The 25,351-nt window shown below is 32.8% G+C and overlaps 1 protein-coding gene across 9 annotated transcripts in view; it reads left to right on the top strand.

Moving 5' to 3' along the window:
* STXBP5 (syntaxin binding protein 5) overlaps positions 1-22,453 on the top strand; it is a 181,028-nt gene extending 158,575 nt beyond the window's left edge. For 3 of the 9 annotated variants that reach the window (XM_032274511.1, XM_032274513.1, XM_032274514.1), the window contains 3 exons: positions 5,739-5,850; positions 14,767-14,987; positions 16,664-19,322. In XM_032274511.1, coding sequence (XP_032130402.1) covers positions 5,739-5,850; positions 14,767-14,987; positions 16,664-16,705 — 375 coding nt within the window. In that variant the 3' untranslated portion in view covers positions 16,706-19,322. Of the gene's footprint in view, positions 1-5,738; positions 5,851-14,766; positions 14,988-16,663 lie in introns of all 9 variants that reach the window. The other 6 variants (XM_032274510.1, XM_032274512.1, XR_004267725.1 and 3 more) reach the window with 5 other exon arrangements.
* The last annotated feature ends 2,898 nt before the right edge of the window (positions 22,454-25,351 follow it).

The raw sequence follows: 25,351 nt of genomic DNA, 5'->3' as shown, positions 1-25,351 counted from the left end.
TGGTACAGAGAGTGCTTAATAAATGTCAAATGTTGTTGTCCTCATTGTGTTATTTCAGTAAACTATAATGTACTGGAAACTTAGTCCTGAGTAATATTGTAAACTTTGAGAGTAAAACAAAGTTACATATCTGACATTTTAGATTTAAATTTCCATTTACATTTGGATGAAAGTTATTGTTCAAAGATTCCTAAGAATCTGAAGTGAAGGATAAACCTTAAAATACTCCTTTTAGCATTTCTTTTCACTAGCAAAATGTTATGTTAAGAAATAATATGGACAAGTGAATATTTTCTTAATTCATTTCCATCTGAAATGTGGTCTTAATTCAACTGCTCAAAAATCTAAACTTCATTTTTGGGGGATCAATTTATTCTATCCTTTAGTCAATGTTTTCTTCAGTTATTCTTAAGTTAATAGCAGCCATAGTTTTCTTACTTATGTTTAAATGAAGTAGTCTTTTAGTAGTAAACTGTATTTTAAACTATCTGCTATGTGCCTTTATGATACAGAGATAAACAAAAAAAAAAAAATAGACTGTCTTGAAGGAATTTGTGATAAAATGTTTTCTTTGGGCAATATTGACATGTTATTTACCTCTGTATTTTTAGTACCCAGAAATAATTCCTTGGTAAAAATCTGTTGAAGACTACTATGAACTTGATAAATACTATATACCTTGGTTCCCTGAGTATCCTTTTACATTGTACATTCATTTAACTTTAGCCAAAAATAAAAAATAAAGAAGATGCCTACAAACATTTAGGAAGTTTCCAGCCAAGATGGAATAATAGGGACCAGATTTACCTTCCCGCCTGAAACAACCTAAAAAAAGGCAGACGGAACTCATGAAACGATGGTTTTCAAATTACTGGACATCAGGCAATTAAGGACAGTAATCTCTGACAGATAGGAAACAAAGAAGGTATCCCAGCTTTAATGCCTTAATACAGTTTTCAGGACATGGCACAGGGCAAAGGTACAGAGGTAAAGCCTGGCAGACTTGCCAAGTTGAAGAGGCAGGAACAAGAGTCTGGGGGCACCAGGTAAATTCAAGAGAAAAGAGCTGCAAAGAGAAGGAATCCTGGAGATGTACAGAGTACCCCTGAATATACACTATGTGCCATTCACCGTGTACATGTGACTAAGCTTTCTGAGCAGGAAAAGAACCATTTGAAAGGAATAGAGGATTTGTAGAAACCATGCCAGAACAGTGTGTGTTCCCAATAACCAGATTGGAGAAACCCATAATTCATGTGGATATTAGTTTCCTGAGGCCACAAACTTGGTGGCCAAAACCAGTGGAAACTTACTTGCTCATACTTGTAGAATCCAGAAGTCCAAAATCAGTTTCACTGAGGCAAAATCAAGGTGCTAACAGGGTCTTGCTTCCTCTGGAGGCTCTAGAAGATAATTATTTATTGCCCCTTCTAGTGGGAGCTGCTGGTGTTCTTTGACATTGGGCCACATCACTGAAATCTCTGCCTTTATGGCCACATTACCTACTCTTCTGTGTGTCAAAATTTTCTCTGCCTCTCTCTCTTGAAAAGACACTTGTAATTGGATTATAACCCATTAGATAGTCCAGAATAATTTCCCCAGAGCAAGATACTTAATCACTTCTGCACAGACTCCTTTTCTTTGCCAAGTAGCATTTATTGGTCCCAGAGATTAGGACCTGATATCCTTGGATGGTCATTATCAGCCACTACTCCAGCTATGCCTAACAAATTGCAAAAGCAAGATTCAAAAGGATGCAAATGTTTTCTGTCAGAAATTCAAGAAAACTTAAAGGAAATAAAAAATATTTGGCACCCAACGGGGTAAAAATTGGAATGCCTGGTATCCAGTCAGTTACCAGGCATGCAAAGAGACAGAAAAACATGACCCATCATGAGGATAATAATCAATAGAGACCAAACCAGAACTGATATGCATACCAGGATTAGTACATGGAAGAATGTTAAAACAATTATAACTGAGTTACATATGTTCAAAAAGTTAGAAACATGGAATATCCCAAAATAAGATCAAACCTCTAAAGATGAGAAACTACAGTGTTTGAGGTAAAAAATATGCTAAATGGCATTAACGACAGATTCAATGTTACAGAAGAAAAGGCTGTAAACTTGAAAGTGTAGTAACAGAAAAAAAATAATAGTGTTTGAACATGACAAACTTATAGCACTAAAACACATATTAGAAAAGAAGGAAGTCTCAATGCAATGATGTCAACTTTCACTTTAAGAAACTGAGAAAAGCAAATTAAACTCAAACACAAGAAAAAAATAAATTTCCAAGTGGAAAGCAAGGAAACAATAGAAAAGCATCAATGAAACCAAAGCCAATAAAATTGATTTCAAGCCATACGAAGAAAGAAGTTACGAATTATTAATATCAGTAATAAGAGGAGTCTCATTAATATATATTCTATAGATATGGATAAAAAGGGAATATTATGAACAACTCTGTGCCAGAAATATTCGAAAACTTAGACAAAATGGACAAAGTTCATGAAAGACAAATAACCAAGGCTCACTGAAGAAAAAATAGATAAATAGTTCTGAATCTGTTAAAGAAATTGAAATTGAGCTTAGGAACCTTGGACCAAGAAAATTCCAGGCCTAGATGGCTTCAGTGATGAACTCTGTCAACATTTCAGGAAGAAATAACACCAGTTCACAAACCTTTTCAAAAACTGAATCAGGAATGCTTCCCAGCTTGTTCTATGAAGGAAGCATTAACCTGACACCAAAATTAGACCAAGTCATTATAAGAAAAGAAAACTACATATAAACTAATACCTCTCACAAATAAAGCAAAATTTCTGAACAAAATTTTTACAGATTGAATTCAGCAATATATCAAAGGGATAATAAATACGTTATGACAAAATGAGTTTAAAACAACTAAGTAACTTTGGTAAGCACCTCAGGATTATAATTTATAAACAAAACCCCAAGTAATGGCTATATACAACTAATGATAGTTGAACTGTTTAGCTTCTCATATATACTGTGTATTCAGTATGTAGTTTATTGCTGTGCTTGTCCTGAAGATACTTATTTTTTTCAGATTCAATACTCTTACAATATAAAGTTTTCTTAAAATGATTAAAATCAGTGATTATTTGATACACTATAAAGGATTTTATAGTAATAACCAAAGCCCATACATTGACTCATTCATGAAATTAGTCCTAAATTTTACCACCAAACTTGTTAGATCACATGCAAGACAAACGATATGCAAGAGTCGAAAATCAGACAAATATATTTATTTCTGAATATTCATATTTTAGATGATTTCAGTCCAAGGTCTTGTTTCAGAAATACTGTCTACTATGAATAGATTTAGCAAGATCACAGAAATTACAAATTATTAGATTTCACCAACATTTACTAGTCATTAACATTAATCATTCTAAATACTACATTTACTTATAATCAAATCCTTATTTAAATACAAGTGAAAAATGCCCATACATATTATTTTATGTATTTCTCCAAAACTTTAATATTAAGACTGCAGATAATCTAGACCCTAAGAAACATTTGAATTGTCAACTTCCTTTAAAGATGTCTGTTCATAATATTAACCTATGGATAAATGACTTGCATATTTTTCTAATTGGATTCATCTCTATGTGATAGATTTTTGTATTTCTGTACATATACTATTGATGTCTACTCCTGGCACTTTATATGCTCATTATCTTTAATCCTAGTAATGTTCCGAGAGGCAGTTATTATTATCTCCCCTTTTTAAAGTTGAAGAGACCATTCCTTTGACAGACTAATTTGACTAAGAGTCTTCTGCTAGTAAAAGTCAGAAAATGAGAATCAAATCCAGGTCCATCTGGTTTCAAAGTTTATATTCATTCTGCTACATAGAATATAATGAATATAAAATGGTGTTTTTATATTTCTTACTTTACCTTTGTGAAATTGTAAGCTCATTAAACACTAAATAATTAGAAATTCAAACCATAATTCTAAAATAAGGTAAAAATTTTTAAAAAGCATACCTTTAAACTGTCACTATTTACATGTTATAGTATTTTGATTTCGCATGAGACACGCAAATGATAGCTGTGTTGCCATTTTAAAAATTTTATAACAATTTAATATATATAGTTTAAATTAGGATCTGTGAAATACAGTTTTTAAAAGATTTAAAATATGCCTAAATTGCTTCTGAGTTTAACATAAATTTCAATATAATAATAGATATCAGTATATTCTATGTTGGGTTTTAACAAGTTTAATTTATTGAATTCAGAAAGTGTTTTATTCCAGGTTTACTACGCTTTATAAAAATCCAGAGGAAAGAAACTAAAAATGTAAGGGCTTCAGTCCACTTCAGTCTTATAAATAAAACTGTTGTGTAGTGTTAATAATTATCTCCTCCCATTTGTAAACTAGATGGTGGGATAACACTAATATGGATATGCCTAAAAGAAAACCTGAACACCCTTTACCAACCTTCTTAGCCCAGCACTAAGGACACAACCCTGAAAAATACTTTTACTCCAACTATAATGATATAATAATATCATAGTATAGCAGAACTCCTACCTGGGGCCAATAGTTTACTTGCCCTTATATCATAATTATTTCTCTTTCATGAGTGAAATGCAATCCCAGGGCCATAGTGTATTTTAGATTCACTACTATACCCTCCCAAAGTTGCCTAGTAAATAAATATTGCTACCATCCTTTTCTTAAAAAAAAAAAAACAAAAAAAAACTCATCTTTTCTCTTTATGTGTTATCAACAAAACCAGTAACATGTCAGCAATCTTACTTCTCTCTTGACTGACTTTTGCCATTTCTGTACTCTGAAAAATATTGACAGTAATTTTAGAAAAAGTACAAGGAAGACTTCCATCTCTCTGCTATATTTCTGAAATTCCAGGTATATGTTGGCATAATTCTCTTCCTAGCATGTGTTTATGAGAAAAGAAGTAGGTATCTAAATTACAAATTTCTGACTCAGCTAAAGGTTATAATTACAAAACTATGCATCATCATTATTACACTGGACTTTTATACTTGCTGTTAAAAAGTTTTCTTCTTTCTGGCCAGGCATGGTGGCTCACACCTATAATTCTAGCACTTTGGGAGGCTGAGGTAGGTGGATCACTTGAGGCCAGGAGTTCGAGACGAGCCTGGCCAACATGGCAAAACCTGTCCCTACAAAATACAGTAATTACCGAGGCATGGTGGCATATGCCTGTAATCCCACACTATCACAGCTACGCAGTGGCTGAGGCACAAGAATCACTTGAACCCCAGAGGCAGAAGCTGCAAGTGAGCCAAGCTCATGCCACTGCACTCTAGTCTGGGTGAGAAAGCAAGACTTAGTCTCAAAAAAAAAAAAAAAAAAAAGAAGTCTTTCTAATGTAATTATTAATCTTATCAATTCATGAGTTATATGAAAATTTCGTCTTAAAGATTAGAATCTCCTGACAGCCTTAAGCAAAAATACTGTCTGCCTAAAATGCAAATAAAGAAAGTAATCTAGTAAAAGGAGCAAGCAGCAAATAAGTCTTAGTTTTATAAACTTACTGTTTGAATAAGTCAGTATGTTCTATATCTGATCATAGGACATGTGCTCATTAATTGTAAATCTCAACAGGTAATGTTATAAGCTTAAAGAGTTTACAGTGATAATTCTGTTGATTATAGTTTAGTTTCCCTGAAATTTTAACAGTTACGATTTGTTTTGATTTTAAAGGAAATGTTGGGTGAACTCTTCACTCCTGTAGAAACACCTGAAGCACCAAACAGGGGATTCTTTAAAGGCTTATTTGGAGGCGGTGCACAATCTCTTGACAGAGAAGAACTATGTAAGTTGACTTATTTGATTTGGATAATACAACTATAAAACAGAAACAAGCCATGGAAATTTTTCTTATGCCTGTAAATTATGTTCACATTTTTTCTGTTTGTCACAATACTTACTATTTCCTGGTTTTAACAAATACATAAAATTATTTTCTGTTATTCTATCCCAAATCAGGGAAATCTTTTACTCAAGGAACCAAAATCGGAATAACTTTTTAGATGGCTAAAAAGTAGTATTCACAACTTTAAGTAAATAATTTAGAAAGTACTTTATTTTCAGTAAATGTGATGTTAATGCTATGATTTTCTTTAACTGATAACCTTAACTTTGAAAAAGGTTTTACTTGAACATTTAATCTATCTTTCAAAACCGCTAAGACTATTCTAGTTCATTTAAACTTCATCATAAAATAAACCTTCTGGTTCATTTACTACCGTCCACATAGTTGATACAAGTTAATAGTTTGTCTTTGAATGAACTAATGAAATCAGTGAATGCTTGACCTTTCTTATAAATGGAAGCTACTGTCTATCCTTTGAATTTTTTTTCTTTTTTGCTAAAATATTTAGAATTGTTGTTTCATGTTAATTGGACTAATTAGAAAAACTGTAACATTAAATAGCAGTAAGTAGCAGTGCAGTGAATTTTTTTTAAAAACCACCCAAAAGATTCATCTATAGTTTTTAGTTTAAAAAGTGAAGACTGTTAAAGTCAGTGGGGACTGATAATTTGAAATAAAATTCTCACTGAGAAAAATGTATGAACTTATATAAAACTCGGAAAACCTATTCCTAAACTTTCTTTAAAACATCAAAGAAGTAATACTATAGTAAGGATTTTTCAAGAACAATATCCATGAGGAAAGATAGAAGCCCCGCGTGGAGAGTCTGGCAACTTGGGGCTCTGACTCTGCAGTACTTTGCTAATGAGGCTAAGGTACCAAGCTGTGCTAGGGCTAGCAAGATGGGCTCCCCCCGCTGACAAGAGTGGGGACCCTGAAATAACTCTTGCTATTTGCAAAGACTCAGAGTATGGGTGAACTGGGAATAAACTACCCACCTCCCCTCTACACACGGGAGGAGTGGCTTCAAATATCTGGGTGACCTGTAAAGTCTTCAGTGTTAATTAAAGTTTTTTTCTAGACGGCTAGAGTCCGTAGATCCTGGCAGAAGCAAATGAAAAAAAAAGATCTCAGAAAGAATATATTGTATTCCAAGTGCTCAAACTATCTCTACAAATAGTTTTTCAAATATGTAGTCATAGATAACCAGGAACATAGATGACCAGGAACCAGTCATAGATAACCAGGAACACTAGGAATCAACAGCATGATTAATGAAACAGAAAAGGCAAAAAGATGGGTACTTCAAATATTGGAATTATCAGACACAGACTATAAAATAATTATGAATAATTATTGTGTTCAACAGGATAAATATCATGCCTCAACATTGTATCAGGTAACTGAGAAATGTAAAAGTCAATAGCGGTAGATGCGAAAAAACCCAGAATGAAATTCTAGACCTGAAATATTCAAAAACTCAAATTAACCCAATGGATAGGCTTAACTACAAATTAGACAAAAGTGAAGAGAGAATTATGTAACTTAAAGATAGGTTAGGAGAAATCATCCAAAATGTAGCACAAAGAAACAAACACAAAACATGTAGGAGAAGATTAAAAAAAGAAGTTGCTGTGAGAAGATTTAACATGTTTAGACCTATATGTGTCCCCTATAAACAATGTACATTTCTTTCTATTTAATTAATTAATGTATTTTTAAAGGCAGGGTCTTGCTCTGTCACCCAGGCTGGTATGACAGTAGTGTGATCATGGCTCACTGTAGCCTCAAATTCCTAGACTCAAGCGATCCTCCTGCCTCAACTTCATGAGTAGTAGCTGGGTCTAGAGGTGCATACCACCACTAAGTTTTTAAATTTTTTGTAGAGACAGGGTCTTGTTATGTTGCCCAGGCTGGTCTCAGACTTCTGGCCTCAATCAGCCCTCCCAGCTAAACATTCCAAAGTGCTGGGATTACAAGCATGTAATCCCATACATATATATGTAGTATATAAATGTGTGTGTGTGTATAAATGTGAGAAAACTTTTTAGAATTGATAGATGATAGTGATCCACAAATTTAAGAAGCCTAATTCCAATGACTTTAACATTTTTCAGTTAGCTAATCTCATTAATATATAGTACACCAGAGACAGAGAAAATTTTTAATCTGGCTAGAGAAAAATTATAGATTTTTTAACGAATAGACACTGATACATGACTTCTCAACAGCCAAAGATGGTAAGATGATCTTCTGTATATTGACAGAAAATGATAGTTATATTTAATTCATAATTCTATACACACAAATTCTTTAAGAATGTGACATTTTTAGACAAATAAGTAAACCTTACCATCACACTAAAGGGGATTCTGAAGGGTACACATCAGATGGAAGGAAAATAATCTTGGATGGGATATCAGAGACACAGAAACAGTGATTTGGAAAGAAAGTAATATATGGATAATATAATTAATATAATCTTTAGAAACTGCAAAACAAAGATGTATAGTATGTGTATATACACGTACACAAACAATAATATGGCCCATAGTATGTCATAACATTAAGGAGTTTAGAAAGAGTAAATGAATTTAAGGTGATCTGAGATTCTTGAATTTTTTGGGAAACTTGTAAAAAGTATTCATTAGCATTGATAAGGACACATGTAATTTATAGGATAACCTGTAAAACTTAGAAAAATAGAACATAACTTCATATGAATAGCGGGTAAATCACAGTCTTACCAAGACAAAGCAAAAAAAGAGAGAATACAAAACAGGTGGGAAAAACAGGTAGTACATAAAGCATGGTAGATTTAACTTAAATATAATTAATGGTAGTAAATGTAGGCAGAATAAATGTTTCAGCTAAAAGACAAAAATTGTTAGACTTAATTTGAAAAGAAAAGAAGGCCGGGTGCTGAGGCTCATGTCTGTAATCCCAGAACTTTGGAAAGCTTAGCCAGGAGAGTGCTTGAGACCAGGAGTTCAAGACCAGCCTAGGCAACATAACAAGACCCTGTCTCTACAAAAAATTTAAAAACTTAGTGGTGGTATGCACCTCTAGACCCACCTACTCATGAAGCTGAGGCAAGAGGATCACTTGAGCCCAGGAGTTTGAGGCTACAATGAGCCGTGATCACACTACTGTCATCCCAGCCTGGGTGATAGAGCAAGACCATCTCTAAAAATACATTAATGAATTAAATAGAAATAAATATACATTGTTTATAGGGGGCACATATAAAACCTAAGGACATGCAAAGGTTGAAATTTTAAAAAATGGAAAAGCATAATCACAAATGAAGAATCAGCCATCAAAGAATTTATGAGCATTGGTATGCCAGTAAAGTAGTACTTAAGAGTGAAAATTGTAATCTTAAATACGTCTTAGTATTTGGAAAAAAAAAAAAAAGCATGAAAGTGAGAGAGCTGAGCATTCATCTCAAAAAGTTAGAAAAACAGCAAAATAAACCAAATAAAGAAGATGAAGATATTTATGAAATAGTAAAATGCAATAGAAAAATTAACAAAGCTATCTTAGTTCAGGCTGCTATATCAAAATACCATAAACTGGGTGGCTTATAAACAGCAGAAACTTATTTCTTACAGTTCTGGAGGTTGTTAAGTTTGAGATCAAGGTGCCAGCAGGATTGAGTTGTTTGGGGACCCTATTCCTGGCTTACAGACAGCCTTCTGGCTGCATTCTCATATGAGGGAAAGAGAGCAAGCTACCTCTCTGGCCTATTTTAGGGGCTCTAATCCCATTGATGAGGACAATACCCTTATTACCTCACAAAGGCCCCACTTCTGACATTACATTAGGGAGGGATTAGATTTCAACAAATGAATGGGTGGGGGTTGGGGGGCACACAACTATTCAGTGCGTAACAAAAGCCAGTTAATTCTCTAAGAGTCTAATAAAAATGATAACCTCTAGTGAAACCAAGCACAAAAAAAGAAATGTACAAGTAAATGCTATTAGAAACGAAAAAACAAGGAATAACACTGAAGTTAAAAATAAAAATGTAATATATAACTTAATTTTTCTAGGAATTTGTTTACCAATTATAACAGTGAAAATGGACAATAAGATAAATTTAAAAACACTAATAGTACTATAACTATCAGACATGGAAGCCATCATTTTAAACTTCTCTACAAGTAAACTTCTGGTACAAATTTTGCTTTCTTAATATTTCTTCCAAATATTTAGGGAAAAAAATAATTCAACTCCCTCACAAACTCTTTCAAAAGACAGGAAAAAATAGGTACACTCATCAACTCAATTTGTGAGGCTAACACAACTTTGATACCAAGAACCAAAGTAGTATTAGGAAAAAAAACAAAGGCAGATATCATTTATAGAGAGAAAGTCTGAAATGAAATATTAATATAGCAAATAATATATAATAAATACAATATACCAAGACTAAGTTTGATTTGTGTCATGAATTCAAAGTTGATTTATTGTTTTAAAAAATTCAGTATCCATTCCTGATAGAGATTCCTGGAAAGTAAATTGCAAATATCACTCAATGCAGGAACATTAAATGATACTCAAAACATTTACTTTGAAATTAGGAATGACACATAATCCCCACTATTACCACATACATTCAGCATTCTTTTCAAGTCCCCAAAGGGTGTGGAAAGGGAAGAAAAAATAAACGAGTACTATAATAGGAAACAGAAAACAAAACAGTCATTTGTAAATGATTTGATGACATATTTGGAAGAACCAAAAGAATCTATAGGTAAATTGTTAGAAATAACAGAGGTTACCAAACTTACTAGATGTAATCATATACAAAAATAATGTTTAATTTGTATTAATCAGAAAAAATGAAGTGTTTAAAATTACTATTTGTATCAGTTGCTGCTGTAACAAATTACCACAAAATTACTAGCTTAAATGAACCCAGTGTATTACCTTATAATTCCATTGGTTAGAAATCAACACAGGTCTTACAAGTGTTCCCTGGGCTGTGTTTCTTGTTGGAGGTTTCAGGGGAGAATCCATTTTCTTCCCTTTTTTAGCTTCTAGAGGCCACCTACATTCCTTGGCTTCTAGTCCCATTGTTAGTATTCAAAGCCAGCAACCTTGCATATCTCTATTTTTCTGAAGCCACATCTCTCTCTGCCCACAGCTGGGAAAAAAACCAAAAAATAAAAATGAATTAAAAAATTTAAAAAAAAAGTCTTTGCTTTTAAGGACCCATGTGATTAGGTTAGGCTCACCTAGATAATGCAGGATGAACTCTATGTCTGAGTCCCTAACTTAGTTACATCTGCAAAGATCCTTTTCCTATGTAAGGTTTCCTATGTAAGGTTCCAGGTATTAGAATGTAGCCATCTATGGGGGAAGTGGGACCTCCCATAGTACTTTTTTTAAATTTGGTACCTAGAAATAAATCTTAACATGGCCAGAATCTCCATGGAGAAAGTAGAAAATTAGAAAACTTTGTTGAGAGAAGTTAAAAAAGATTCAAACAAATGAATGAGTATACAATGTTCATGGAATGGAAGACTCAATAAAAGATACCTGTTCTCTCAAAACTGATGTGTGTATGTACATATACATATACACACTTAATGCATTTCTAATCACAATCCTTCCAAAAATGTATAGCTAATTCTAAATTTTATATGCATATTCAAAGAGCTCTTACCACTTTTATTTTACATAGGAATAGAGGATTTAGCCAGGGAAATTAGGCAAGAAAAGCAAGTAAAAGGCATGCAAATTGGAATAGAAGAAGTAAAACTACCTCTGTTTGTAGATCATGTAATCCTTTATATAGACAATCCTAAGGAATCCACACAAAAATAGTTATAGCTAATAGTTTCAGCAAGGTTGCAGAATACAAGATCAGTATAGAAAATGAATTGCATTTCTATACACAAGCAATGAATAATTCAAAAATGAAATTAAGAAAACAGTTTTATTTATAGTAGTATCAAAAAGATAATAATTTAACCAAAGAAGTGTAAAACATATACAATAAAAAGAAATAATTTAACCAAAGAAGTATAAAACATATACAATAAAAACTTCAAAATACCATTTTAAGAAACTTAAGACCTAAATCAGTGGACCAACATCTCATGTTCATGGAGTAGACTTAACATTGTTAAGAGGGCAGTATCCACAAACTGATCTATACATTTAACACAGTCCCTGTCAAAATCACAACTTTTTTTTTTTTTAGGAAGCAACAAGCTGTCTTTAAAATTCATATGAAAATGCAAAGAATTCAAAATTGCCACACACACACACACACACACACACACACACACATACACACACACACACACAACTGAAAAAGCAAAAAAGCTGGAGGGACTCAAACATTCCAGTTTCAAAACTTATTACAAAGCTATAGTCATTAAGACAGTGTGGTACTGACATAAAGATAAATAGAGTCCAGAAATAAGCTCATACATTTATGGTCAACTGATTTTTTTACAAGGATGCCAAGAAAATATATGGCCAACAATGGTCTTTTCAACAAGTGATGTTGGAATAACTTGATATTCACCTGCAAAAAAAAAAAAAAATGTTGGGCCCCAACTTTACACTACACACAAAAAATAACTCAAAATTGTTCAAAGATCTCAATATAAGAGCTAAAACTGTAAAACTCTTAGAAGAAAACAGGTATAAATTTGTGTAACCTTGGATTACGCAGTGGTTTCTAAGATGTGACACCTACATCACAAGCAAGCAAAGGGGAAAAAGAAAAGATTGATTGGCATTCATCAAAATTTAAAACTTTGTGCTTGAAATATACTATCAAGAAAGTGAAAAGATGATGCAAAGAATAGGATAAAATATTTGCAAATCACATTATCTGGTATCAGATTAGGTCTAGTGTCCAGAATATATTAAGAACTCTTAAAACTCAACAATGAGAAGACAAATAGACCAGTTTTTAGGTGGAGTTGTGTATTAGTCTATTCTCATGCTGCTAATGAAGACATACCCAAGACTAGGTAATTTATAAAGATAAAGACATTTAATGAACTTATAGTCCCACATGGCTGGTGAGGCCTCACAATCATGGCGGAAGGCCAAGGAGGAGCAAAGGTACATCTCACATGGCAGCAGGCAAGAGAGCATGTGCAGAGGAACTGCCCTTTTATAAAAGCATTACCTGATCTTGTGAGATTTACTCAATATCATGAGAACAGCATGGGAAAACCTGTCCCCATGATTCAGTTACCTCCCAGTGGGTCTTTCCCATGACACATGGGGATTATGGGAGCTACAATTCAAGATGAGAGTTGGGTGGGGACATAGCCAAACCATATCAAGCTCAATAGATATTTATCCAAAGAAAATATACAAATGACAGATAAGTGCCTGGAAAGGTTTTCAACATGATTTGTCATTAGGGAAATGCAAGTCAAATCTACAATGTGATACCACTTCAACACTTACTAGGATGAATATCATCAAAAAGATTCACAATAACAAATATTGGCAAGGATGTGGAGATATTGGAGCCCCCATACATTATTGGTCAAAATGTAAAATGGTGCATCCTCTTTGAGAAACTGATTGATGGTTCCTCAAAAAATTAAACATATAGTTATCACATCCAGCTATTCTGTGCCTACATATATACCCAAGAAAATTGAAAACATGCATTTATCCAAAAATGTGTATAAATGTTCATAGTAGCTTTATTCACAATAGCCAAAAAGTGGAAACAAGCCAGATGTCCATCAACTGATGAATGAATAAGCAAAATATACTTTATCCGCAAAATATGTTATTCAGCCATAATAAAGGATGCATGCTACAACATCAATAACCTTTGACATTACTCTCAGTGAAAGAAGCCAGCTACAAAAAGCCACCTATTATAGGAATCCATTTAAATGAAATGCTCAGAATAGGCAAATTTATAGAGGCAGAGAGTAGATTAGTGATTAACAAGAACTGCAAAGAGTGGGAATGGAAAGTGACTGCTAACAGGCATGGAGCTGCTTTTGCAGTGATGAGATGCTCAAGAATTGGTGATGGTGATTCACAGCCTTGTGAAAAAAGTAAAAATCACCAGTGTATTCACTTTAAAGAAGCAAATGCTGTGGTATACAAGTTACACTTAAAGAAAAAGGAAGGAAAGAAATGTAAGCTGAGGAACCAGGAAAACTGGGATTGTCTTTTAAAGAATTTAAGACTTTTTGCAGTGATCTAAGTGGTAAGTAAAAAGCATCTGGATACCAAAGGGAAAGAAAACAGTCAATCCCAAGATCTTTTGAAGGAAAAATGTCATCTATTTTGTAAGTGACAAGATAAATGGAAAAAAAGAAAATAATATAGCATACCTACAATTTTTGGAGACTAAAATAGACTACTGAATAAATTCTTCATTTCTCTTTACTTCTGAGTCTAAGCATAGTATATTTTAAGAAAAGGAAGTATGGAGTAAATAATCAAATCTGTATATTTAAATTTAAATCTGTCTATTTGAAGCTAAATATCTTTCATTTTTTGCTCACACAAGAGCAATTTTTTGTCATTATATAAGTTGGTATCAATATACCCATTATTTGTTTCATTAAATATTTACTATCTCCCTTTTTGTGTAAGTCTTGCTGTATGAACTAGTATAGAATATTTAATGTACATTGTGTTTTTTCATGTTTAAAAAAGTATCTAAAATTATTAAACCAATCATAACAAAAGAAAGCATGTATTAAGCATATTTCACTTTATAATTTTATTTCAATTATATTACCATTCAATCCAAAAATGGTATTTTAATGCTATCATGTAGTAGGATTTTATATTAGTAAAATGTTTGTTTTTTGAGTTAGTCTTTTGTTTATCAAATTTTTTCAGTTGGAGAATCATCCTCAGGAAAGGCTTCAAGGAGCCTTGCACAGCATATTCCTGGCCCTGGTGGCATTGAAGGTGTGAAAGGGGCAGCATCTGGAGTTGTCGGTGAATTAGCACGAGCTAGGCTGGCACTAGATGAAAGAGGGCAGAAACTTGGTGATCTGGAAGAAAGAACTGCGGCCATGTTATCAAGTGCAGATGCATTTTCCAAACATGCTCATGAGGTAAGACTCTCAAGCAGATATTTGAACAAAAAGCCCTAGGTAAAGCAAGTGTGAATGTTATTTTATTTTTATAGCTATTGTATTTCTACACCCATGAATTTGCATATATTTATTGCACAATTGCAAGTTCCTGATTTTTGCCACCAAAGGGAACAATTACAGGAATGTATCTTCAGTAGCCTTTGGTTTCTTATTATAAGATTATAAATTTTGAAAGAACCTGCTCACCTTCAGGCTTTTGGTAAGCAAAGCTATTTAGGAATGCAATACCAATGTAATTTTTCTTAATGCCTCAGTGTCTGCTGCCACCTTGTCCTACAGAAAGAAATAATTTGCCTCTTTGAATCTTCCAGGTAGATATAAACAATACTAAGTCCACTTTGTGGACCAGTTCATAGAGATGAGCAGAGATGCATTTTGCAATGAAGTTCATCTTGATGGACCCAGGAAGTCATGGTAGAGCTCAGAAACGCGTGGTGTAAAGTACGGGTCCCTGACTGGTCCCCTTATACCACATCATGCTCTTTAAAAGCTGAATTTAAAAACCTTTAGGGGAAATACACGTTTTTCATTTTGACACACAGGCCTGCTTTTCCTTGATGCTTTATACTAGATTACTTCACACAACTAGTTCCTAGGCTAGCCCTTGAGGACATTTTGAATTTGTCTGAAAAAACAATTTTAAGGTTGTTTTCTAACTTGATCACCCAATCTGTCGTCATAGCTCTTCTTTAAATTTTTCAATCAAAAGTCATTTCTCCCTTGCTCAAAAATGTGGAAACCTAGAATGCATGAAGTGGTAACTTGACCTGGAAGATACTTGTCTAGGGCTTCAGAGAGATTCAGAGTTCCTATATGAGTACTTGTACTATACCCACAGGCACCTCAGATACAGGCTAGTGGTGGTCAGTCTAGGTCAGGATTTTAATTGTCATAACCCTCCACCCGATTGTATGATCTCTACGGCATGTAGCACTTCAGTCAATCTCAGAATATATACATATTCTGAATATTTAACCAAGAGCTTAATCTCACACTGGTAGCTTTCCTTTCTACCAAAAGTTGTTCTTGAGTCATATTTCAGAGTCTAAGGATGACAGTATATTGAGGTAGTTACAGTCACAGGTTCTTGAATTAGACTGCCTGGGGTCAGATTCCAGTTTCACCACTACATTACCTTGAGTAACCTCTAGAAGCTTCAGTTTCTTTTATTAAATGGGGAGAAAAACAATGCCTAGCCCAAGAATTGTTGTGACGAGCAAATGAAATCAAGTAGAGAGAGTGTGTCATGTGGTGTCTAGCTCAAGAGTAGATGCTCAGTAAATTTGAGATGGCAATAGAAGTAGCATTTTCAATCTTTAATTCCCCAGTTCTTCAAGCATTACTTTTAATTTGTAGTACAAAATAAAAATTATCTTTTATGTTATTAGCTTATGTCACCAAATTATGTCACATTTCTAAGAAATCTGAGGAACTTCTAGGCTAGTTCTTAATGGATATCATATTTTTTCCTCTAAATAGGATAGTTCTTACTGCTTTCAATAAGTTGAAGTAAGCAATATAATAGCACTACAGAATGTTGCAGAGTGACATAATGTTTTGGAAAAATATAGAAATCACTTACAAATATTGTTGTTCTGGCATTTTAAAAACATGTTTTATTTTTTTCCCTTTAGATGATGTTAAAATACAAAGATAAGAAGTGGTACCAGTTCTGACAACCAGAATCCAATAAGTCCAACTTCAGCCGGAAGGAAAAATGTTATCCATTTTTATTACATTATTTAGAAAAGTTAACATTAAAGGGATGTTCGTCACTGGATACTGTTCTTTCCTAGCACAGTCATGCACTGTTTTACCTCTGTCATATGGCTTTAACTGAGGAGTGTTCACATGGACTCGAAATGGAGTATGTGGTGTGTGCCAGTTATGAATTGACACTTTGGGAACTAAACAGGTCACAAGTGACAGATGAAGAAACCAAGGGGGATGCTGAGGAGACATGATGCAGGGACTAATCCTGGATCATTCCTGTATTAAACTTTCATATGCCAAAAGGTTTTATGCCGTTTTATCTGCCATCAGTGTTTGACCTGTTTGGGGCGGAGGCAATAAGTCAGAAGTCTTGAAGCTGAAGTAGTTATATATATATATATATATGTCATTGGACTGGATTATAAACAGCTGTCTTGGACTTTCCCTCTCTTAAAGCTGACTGGTCATCAGTATCATTAGTGAAAAAGAAACAAACTGTTTGTTATCATATCTTTAGACAGATAAGCTGAATGGTGGGCTTTAAATAAAAAAACATACACATAGTTGACTTGTGTATGAGCTACTCTTGGATTCTTGTTATTATAGACTTGTATTTAGTTCATATTTTGTCAAAAGCAAAACAAGAAGATACATCACTTTTCATTGAAAAGAAAAGTGTAGAGCATGACTGAATTGCTCATCATTCTGGGAGTTTCCATGTAGTGGCTATGCAGTGTGGAAAGTGAGAAAAACCTCCATTGTGGTGAGGAGAATACTTCAATGTCCTTTGTCCTTGTTCTCATTAATTCAGCTAAAGGTGGATTTGACCAAAATAATACTGGTTAAATTTGTAGAAATGTTGAAATTGGCTATGTTTTTAATTTTGCTTGAATTTTTATAAAATGTTTAACCAAATGTACCTTTGCATTCTTTAATTAAAATTGCTTAAAAAAAAAACTTTCATTATTTCAGTAAAATGCTCAGCTCCCTTTTTAAAATGCCCTTTATTTGCCAACAGTTCCAATACACTCAGGTGATGAGCCAATTAAATCTTAGTGCACATGCTATCGCATGGAAAATTACAAGCATCTGTTGTCAGTAATTATCTATATAAGAGTTTAGTCTGATGACTTACAAAATATTTTCTGTAGAAATATACTGTAAATCTGTACATATATCCTTTCAAGGTTTTAAAAAGCCAAAAAAAAGGAATATATGTACACTTTGATAACTAAATTATTTCTGTATTGGAATATAATACAGTTCAAGACCAGCAATGGACAATGAATGATTGTTTCACAGAATAGCATTAAAGACAGGAAAGAACCACCTAATAGATCTAGAAGTGAGCAATCTCAGAATACAGACTAATTTGAGATTATTATTGATTGTTGTTAAAGCAACCAAGCAGAAGCAAAATGGAAGCATTAAAATTAATGTTAATGAAATTTAAATATTGTCTTCTATAAAAAATTGTTTTAAATAATTTTGTTTTTTCATTAAGAGATAATCAGAACACGAATTGATAGTAAACAAGATGATTGTTTTTCTATTTCATATGGTCATTAAAGGAATATGTAGGCCATCTTAACTTTTTCATACAGTCTGTTATGCATATTTTCCTCTACTCTTCATTATTAAAGCTTTTATGTTTACATGTTATAACGTGCACTACTAGATACAAAAGTTTACATCAAAGTTTACTTTAAATATAATTTGGTAGGGACTAAATATATGTGATAGAGATAATTGATCAAGCCAAAAGAAATATTTTTAAAATAAGTACTTTTCAAAAGTTTTTGAGTTTATAGAAAGTACCAATGAATAATATATTTCTGTTAGTTAATGTCAGCTGTCTGAACATTCAGCAGTTTATAAATTGCTTAATTTGTGTTATCTATTATCTAATAAACCCATCATTCCATGATATGTCACAGGAAGTGTTAGGTCCTATTTTAAGGTACAGTTTTGTGAATGTCATCAATAAAATCAACAGTTATGGATTTGAAGAAGTTGAGAAGCATTATGTAGATTAATATACTGGTTGGTTCCGTATCTATGTGGAAGGTCATATTAGCCGCAATTATTTAATTTGCTGTGTTGTGTTACATAACACAAATATATTGTACATTAACTTCATTTTTACTGTCATTTTTCCTGTTGTATACAAAATGAACTAATCTTGTCATTATTTTCAAATATAGAAGTATATACATTTACCTTAAATGGATTTCCAAGATTTTATAAGAAAATCTTAAATCAGTGTTTTATTTTAATTTTTAATCTGCAGATTATGCACAACAAACTAGAGACTCAGTTAGGATTAGAAAGCTTAAATTATGTTTGAGTGTAGGAAATAGGCTTCTTAGAGTTATACCGGATTCAGCCTGTAGATAAGAAGACAATCTGCAGTAATAACTAACCCAGAGAATTTGTTGTAATTTGAGAGGTAACATCTCTGTTTTTTTTTTTTTCCTTATTAAATACAGAAAGTAATAGTCACCAGCAAGCCACAATTTCAAGAAAACTGACCAAAAAAAAAAAAAAAAAAAAGTAAAAATAGAAAATATCAGAAAAATGAAAGGTTTTTGTGTACCCTCTCCATATCCTCAACATTGTTTTGTTGCATTTGTCCTTGACTCTAAAATCATTGAAGTATTCATGATTAGTAGTTTGTAAGCAGGAAGTGGTTTTTCTGTATGTAACATATATCCAGTTCATTTCCGTTTTCAAACTAAAATCCATATATATTTGCTGAGAAAGTTATTTAAAATCTTATATTCTAACAAATTCTATACATTACATCCATTTGAAGTTTTGCATCATCTTAACACTTTCGCTTTGCATTTCAATTGTACAAAGTGTTTCCAAAAAATGGTTATAGATTCGACTGAGCTATTACTAACTTCTCAATTTGACTTTTTATGGATGTGAAAAATGCTGCTACTTGTCTGTGTTATTATGTGTAAGTATATTACAATTTAATTAAGTACAGTAGTTTAAAGTAAGAAGCTTTTTTTTTTTTTTTTTTTTTGCTTAGAACTTCTTAATTGTAGGTCCTCTGAAGCTATTTCATGTAGATATGTGAGGGTTTTAAACAAGTCTGAAAGTGTTACATACTTTTAGGTTATAGGGGTGCTGGGGAGACCGCTGAGGAAAGGAAGAATATGTGGAAGACGCCACGGAGTTCAAAGTTTTACCCTGGATTCTATATTCCATATATGTTTTGCTTAAGGCATTTCTCATGTGACATTAGAAAAGCTATATCCAAAGGTAAATTTTTTGTGGCAAAGATTTATTTTACAACTTAACTTTTGGGATTTTATTTGTTTCCGCAAAATAAAGAGCACTGAATTTTAAACTTGAATTTTTTCTGCACTTTTTTAGGTAATGAAAACTTTTTATTATTATTTAATCCACATTGCTCAGTTTAAACCAAGTAATACATGTGTATAAAACATACCAAAATCATGAATATGCTGCTAGCTTTACCTTAAACAAACTGATCAGTTTTAAAACCTTTAATAGGGTTTTATATAGATTAAAACATAGTAAAATAATCTGCTGTATGTTTCAGTGTTCTTGGTCTTAAATTATTGCAACACTTTCAGATTTGTTTTAAGATCATACGGTAACATATTTATACATACTGCTAGAAAATATACTTTTAGTTTTAAAATGGAATTTTTATAAATGTACTTTAATTTTAAAAATGGTGAACTTGTTAAGTTTAAGTCAAAGTACTTAAAAAGTATGTATATTATCCATACAAAAAGTTATGTTTTACACTTATAATAAGAAATATTGGTATCTCATATCGAGATACAATTAATTTTAAAAAATCATACATCATTTAAAAATCTTCACACATGAACCGGAAAGATATCATTTCTGTGGTTTAAAAAAACCCTCTCTTGAGCATTTTCAAATATTAATTTATTTTGGGGGAAAATGCCCACAACAATAATTGCAAGATCTTTCTCCATAGCTTCAGCTTGCTGTTGGATGCCTACCTTAACTATTGTTTAAAAATATAGATATATATAGATTATATATATATATTTAAAATAGTTTTCCAGGTATTTTCTTCTACCTTTTTTAAAAATAAATTTCCAAAAATGAAAACAGAGTTTATGTATTTTTGTCAATGAAGGTTTTTATTTTGTAGTTTATAGAATTTGTTCCTTATCAGTTTGATACTTGATCAATATTCTTATCAATATTCTTAGACTTTTTAATCTGTATTTATTTTGGGGAAAAAAAAACTCCTATATCTTAAATGTCCTTTTTTTTTTTTCTTTTCCCTTTTAGGGTATTTGTTCTCTTGGATTGAAATTTATGCCCACAGATTTTTCTTTTCATTTGAAAATGAATGTGAAGATACTGTTTACAGCTTTTGTTTATTGCACTTTTCATCACTCTGATCAATTTCTTGTAAAGTGCTATGGAGTTTATTTTTCCTGTGAATATTAATGATTTTACTATGGCCTCAGAAATTTAAAAAAAGGTCTATAGACAGAAAACAGTTGTTGCAACCAAAACAACCAAAAAAAAAAAAAAAAAAAAAAAAAAAGCATGGGTGGAAACTGGCTTACCTTCCTCAGCTGAATTAAATGATTTTAATAACTTCCCAATTGCCAGGGTTATAACATTGCTTTCTTTAGTTACTAATACAGTAAAATTAATTTTTAAAATATAGCATTCATTTACAAATTGAGTACAGTAGTCCAGGGCTACATGTAAGTGCTCTCTTTATTCTTTACATCAGAAAAATCATGAATGTCAGTTTTGCCAGTATTTTACAATGAGGCTCATGGTTTAAAATTTTATAGTTTATGACATGTAAATAAACCAGTATTAATTTATTGTAGGTTGTTTGACTCAGGCATTTTAAATGGATATAGGTTAATGGCAATGGAATTCTATTTATTTGGTAGTTTTTTTTTTTTTTTAATACTTTTGCTATTTGTGTTGTCTACACTTTGCTTCAACTGAAGACAGTGTATGGAGTTGAAAATAAAATCAATATAGCAATGGAAAGCAATGCAAAGAGGGTAAATAATGTTTTAATTTTTTTAACTTTTTTTTTTTTTTGTAAATAAATAGTACTATGATACTTAGGTGTGACCTCTGTTCCACATGATAGAACCAGAAAAACACTTTGCTTTCTAGTTCTACTATTGGTTCATTGTAAATGCACTACCAAAAGACAATATGAAAAAGAGCAAGATTAAATTTTCATAACATTGTCCACTTCAGGGGCAAGCATGCTTGATACAGAGCTCTAGCTTGTGTATACCTTAAACTGTAACTTGCAGGTGTTTTTTGGTTGCTGCACTTTTTATTTAATCTTGCTCAGTCCCAGTAACTATCTCCAAGGTAATTGCTGGAATATGCATTTTGAAATACGGTTAAAAAAATATATGTGTATTGTTTCATCTAAAAAGCAGTATTGCAAACACTAAAAACGTGTTCAACTTTGTAGTTATTTTGCATTCCTGTACTTTACAGACTGTCATCACAGCAAAAAGTTTAAAATTAGGTAATGAAATATTTTTGTAAATAAATACCGTTAAGCTGGTATTTTTAAAATGTATTATAAATTAATGTTTCTGGAAAATGTTCATATAAATGTATATGAATGTCTCTTTATGCTGAAGGGCTCTGATTGGGCAAAATAAAATACTCTAATCTCTCCTGAAACTAAACAAGCCCTTTTTCCTGGAAAATTTGTTTTAATTTTTTTCTGAATTATGTAATTAATATATTAATAACCTAAGAAAAGAATTGTTAAAAACATAATTTCCACATTTACTGAAAGTGAAGCTAATCGTGTAACTCAAGTAACACCAACTTTACTTTTCTTGACTATATGTGATTTTTGTTGAAAAACACCTACCCCTTTGTTGGGGTGGATGGAAAGTAAAGGAGACCGGGTGAGAATAAGGAATAGGGATGAGATCTAAGTGCATGCTTCCTGGCCTTTAGTGTGTACACGAATCACCTGGGGATCATATTAAAAGACAGATTCTGATTCAGTGCACTTGAGCTGGGGCCTGATTTTGCATCTCTAACAAGCTTCAAGCTAATGTAGATGCTGCTGGTCTTGGAACATACTTTGAGTAGCAAGGATATGGATAGTTTCCCAGAGTGTTAGCGTCCAACTACTTGTACCACAAATGTGTATCACATTAGTGAATCTAGAAAAATGTAACTCAAAGAAGACCAAACAGTACTTACCACTGTTTCTATTGTGTTTTAGAATAAAGATGTGGCAGTCTCTTATGTCATTGAAGGATTATTTGATTTTGGAGTATCTATAGTTTTTATTGTGATGCATGCTTATTCCACATGGTGGCAGTCTCGTCTCACTGTGTGAGCCTTTAGCAAGAAGTGCTTGCAGTAGTACACTTTTACAGAGAAAAAAAACCACAGGCTTTCCAAAGGATAATTCTCATAATACTTTTTATCAAGAAAGTTATTAAACATTCTTAGATAAGGAAAAGACAAAATGTTCCTAAGTTATTATAAAGTTATGTAGATCATTTGGTAGAGTGATCTGGTTTATTATCAGAACAGTTTTCAGTGTTTTTCTAGGAAATAGAGGCATAATTGATAAAATTTTAAAAACTGAATATTTTCTTCATGTCCCTGGTCATGCCTTTTTAAAGTGCATTATATTGGGTATGTCCTGTGTAAATAGTACAGTGCTATCCACTGCTTTAGATAAAAATATACTTGTCATTGTAACCCTTTATAGGAGTTTACAGGAAGATCCTGGTTTTCTTCCATTACTTTAAAAATTGTATGTTTGTCTTTATGCTTTTTTCAATTTTTTTTCAAAACTGTTTTGTCCTAGGTACCCTAAGGAAAGCTTTCAAAATGCTTATTTTTCAGACTAAAACATCTTTTAAAGAAGAACATACTTATCTGTCTTTTTTTAATTTAATTTTTCTTCCTAATATCAATAATGTATATTCTGTTTACTTTAAACTTATAGAAATATTCCAACATTTAGTTTTAGTCATTTTATATGATTTTATACTGTTTTAAAAAACAACATAGCTGCTTTTTTTACTGCTTTCAAAAACAGCATAAAAGAAAGTTACACATTTAATAAAAACAAGCTTCCAATAAAATAGAATATTCTGTTAGTAGCAAAGGAAAGAAGTCTGAGGACTTCATTTAAAGTTCTTAAGGAGTGTGTGTGTGTGTGTGTGTGTGTGTGTCCCACCAAACAAGACCTCTTTGTGCATCTCTCCCTGGCTGAGTTCAACTCTGAATCTTTCTGCTTCTCTCTGCTGCTTCCATTTCAGTTCTGTTCCTGCCCCCCATGTCTCACCTCAATTCTCTTTACTCTTTAGTATGTTTTATTTTAGCTTAGTACTTTTCTTTGCCCATTTAGCAGAGAAATAATACAATCCCTTGGCTTCCCAGGTCCCCTCGTAAATACTGGGTAGATTTGTGAATAGTTTTTATAAATACAATAATATCCCTACTCTTGGTTACCTCCAGTTACTCAAAATATCAGCAGATAAAGCAAAACATGTTACTGCATGGAAGAAATACTGTGCTGAAGCCAGAAACTGAAACTCTAAGAGCACTGGAGGAGTACGTTGGGATAGAACACACTGCTGCTTCACTAGGGTGTTATCCAGCTTGCTTTTTCATTTTTTGAGATAGCCTCACTCTCACCCAGGCAGGAGTGCAGTGGTACAATCATGGCTCACTGCAGCCTTGAACTTCTGGGTTCAAGTGATCCTCCTGCCCCAACCACCCAAATAGTTTGGACTACAAGTATGCCTCACCACGTCCAGTTAAGCTTTTTATCTTTATTTTTTGTGGTGTTGTCTAGTCTGATCTTGAACTCCTGAGCTCAAGCGATCCTCCTGACTTGACTTCCCAGAGTACTGGAATCACAGGCCTGTGCCACCACACCCAGCCTGGTGTTTTAGCTTTCAAGATCGAAAATGCCCAGAAATTACAGCACTGCATGAGTACAAAAGTTAGAAGACCACATTTCGGAAAGCGTAAACCTCCATGTTCCTTTAATAATAATGTGACTGGAGATACCATTAGTCTAAGTAGTGGTTCTCCAACTTGAGCATCAGAATCTCCTGGATACACAACTTTTGTGAAAACACATTATTGGATGACACCCCCAGAGTTTCTGAATCAGCAAGCCTAGAGTGGGGCCAAAGGATGGGTATCTTAAGTTCCCAGATGATGCGGAAGGTGCCAGTCTGCAGATCACACTGAGAACACTAATGTAGAGCGATGCCATAGAAGCAGTGTCTTCTGTGTATCACAGATAATTTAATTGTCTCCTTTACTATCTTGTAATGAAATTATAGATAATATGCTTGCCTATACATTCAATTTTTAAAAATCAGTCTGTGAACTAACATGCCAGAGATATAAAATGAAAGCAATTTATAATTTTAAAAAATGAATTTCAGTATGCAAATGCTGAGGTTACACATAAGAACAAAGACAAGTCCCACAGATTTCTAAAACACTCCCAAGGGGGTACTTCTAAACACACTCCCCTTATAGCCTCATTTTTGCCCCTCACACCCTCTGACCTTGAACCCTGGGGCCAGAGAGTA

Source organism: Sapajus apella, unplaced genomic scaffold, assembly GCF_009761245.1.
Source record: "Sapajus apella isolate SASKATOON/1434 unplaced genomic scaffold, GSC_monkey_1.0 scaffold6, whole genome shotgun sequence".
NCBI lineage: Eukaryota > Metazoa > Chordata > Mammalia > Primates > Cebidae > Sapajus > Sapajus apella.
Note: the sequence above shows the minus strand (reverse complement) of the source record. Positions and strands in the feature narration are given on the sequence as shown.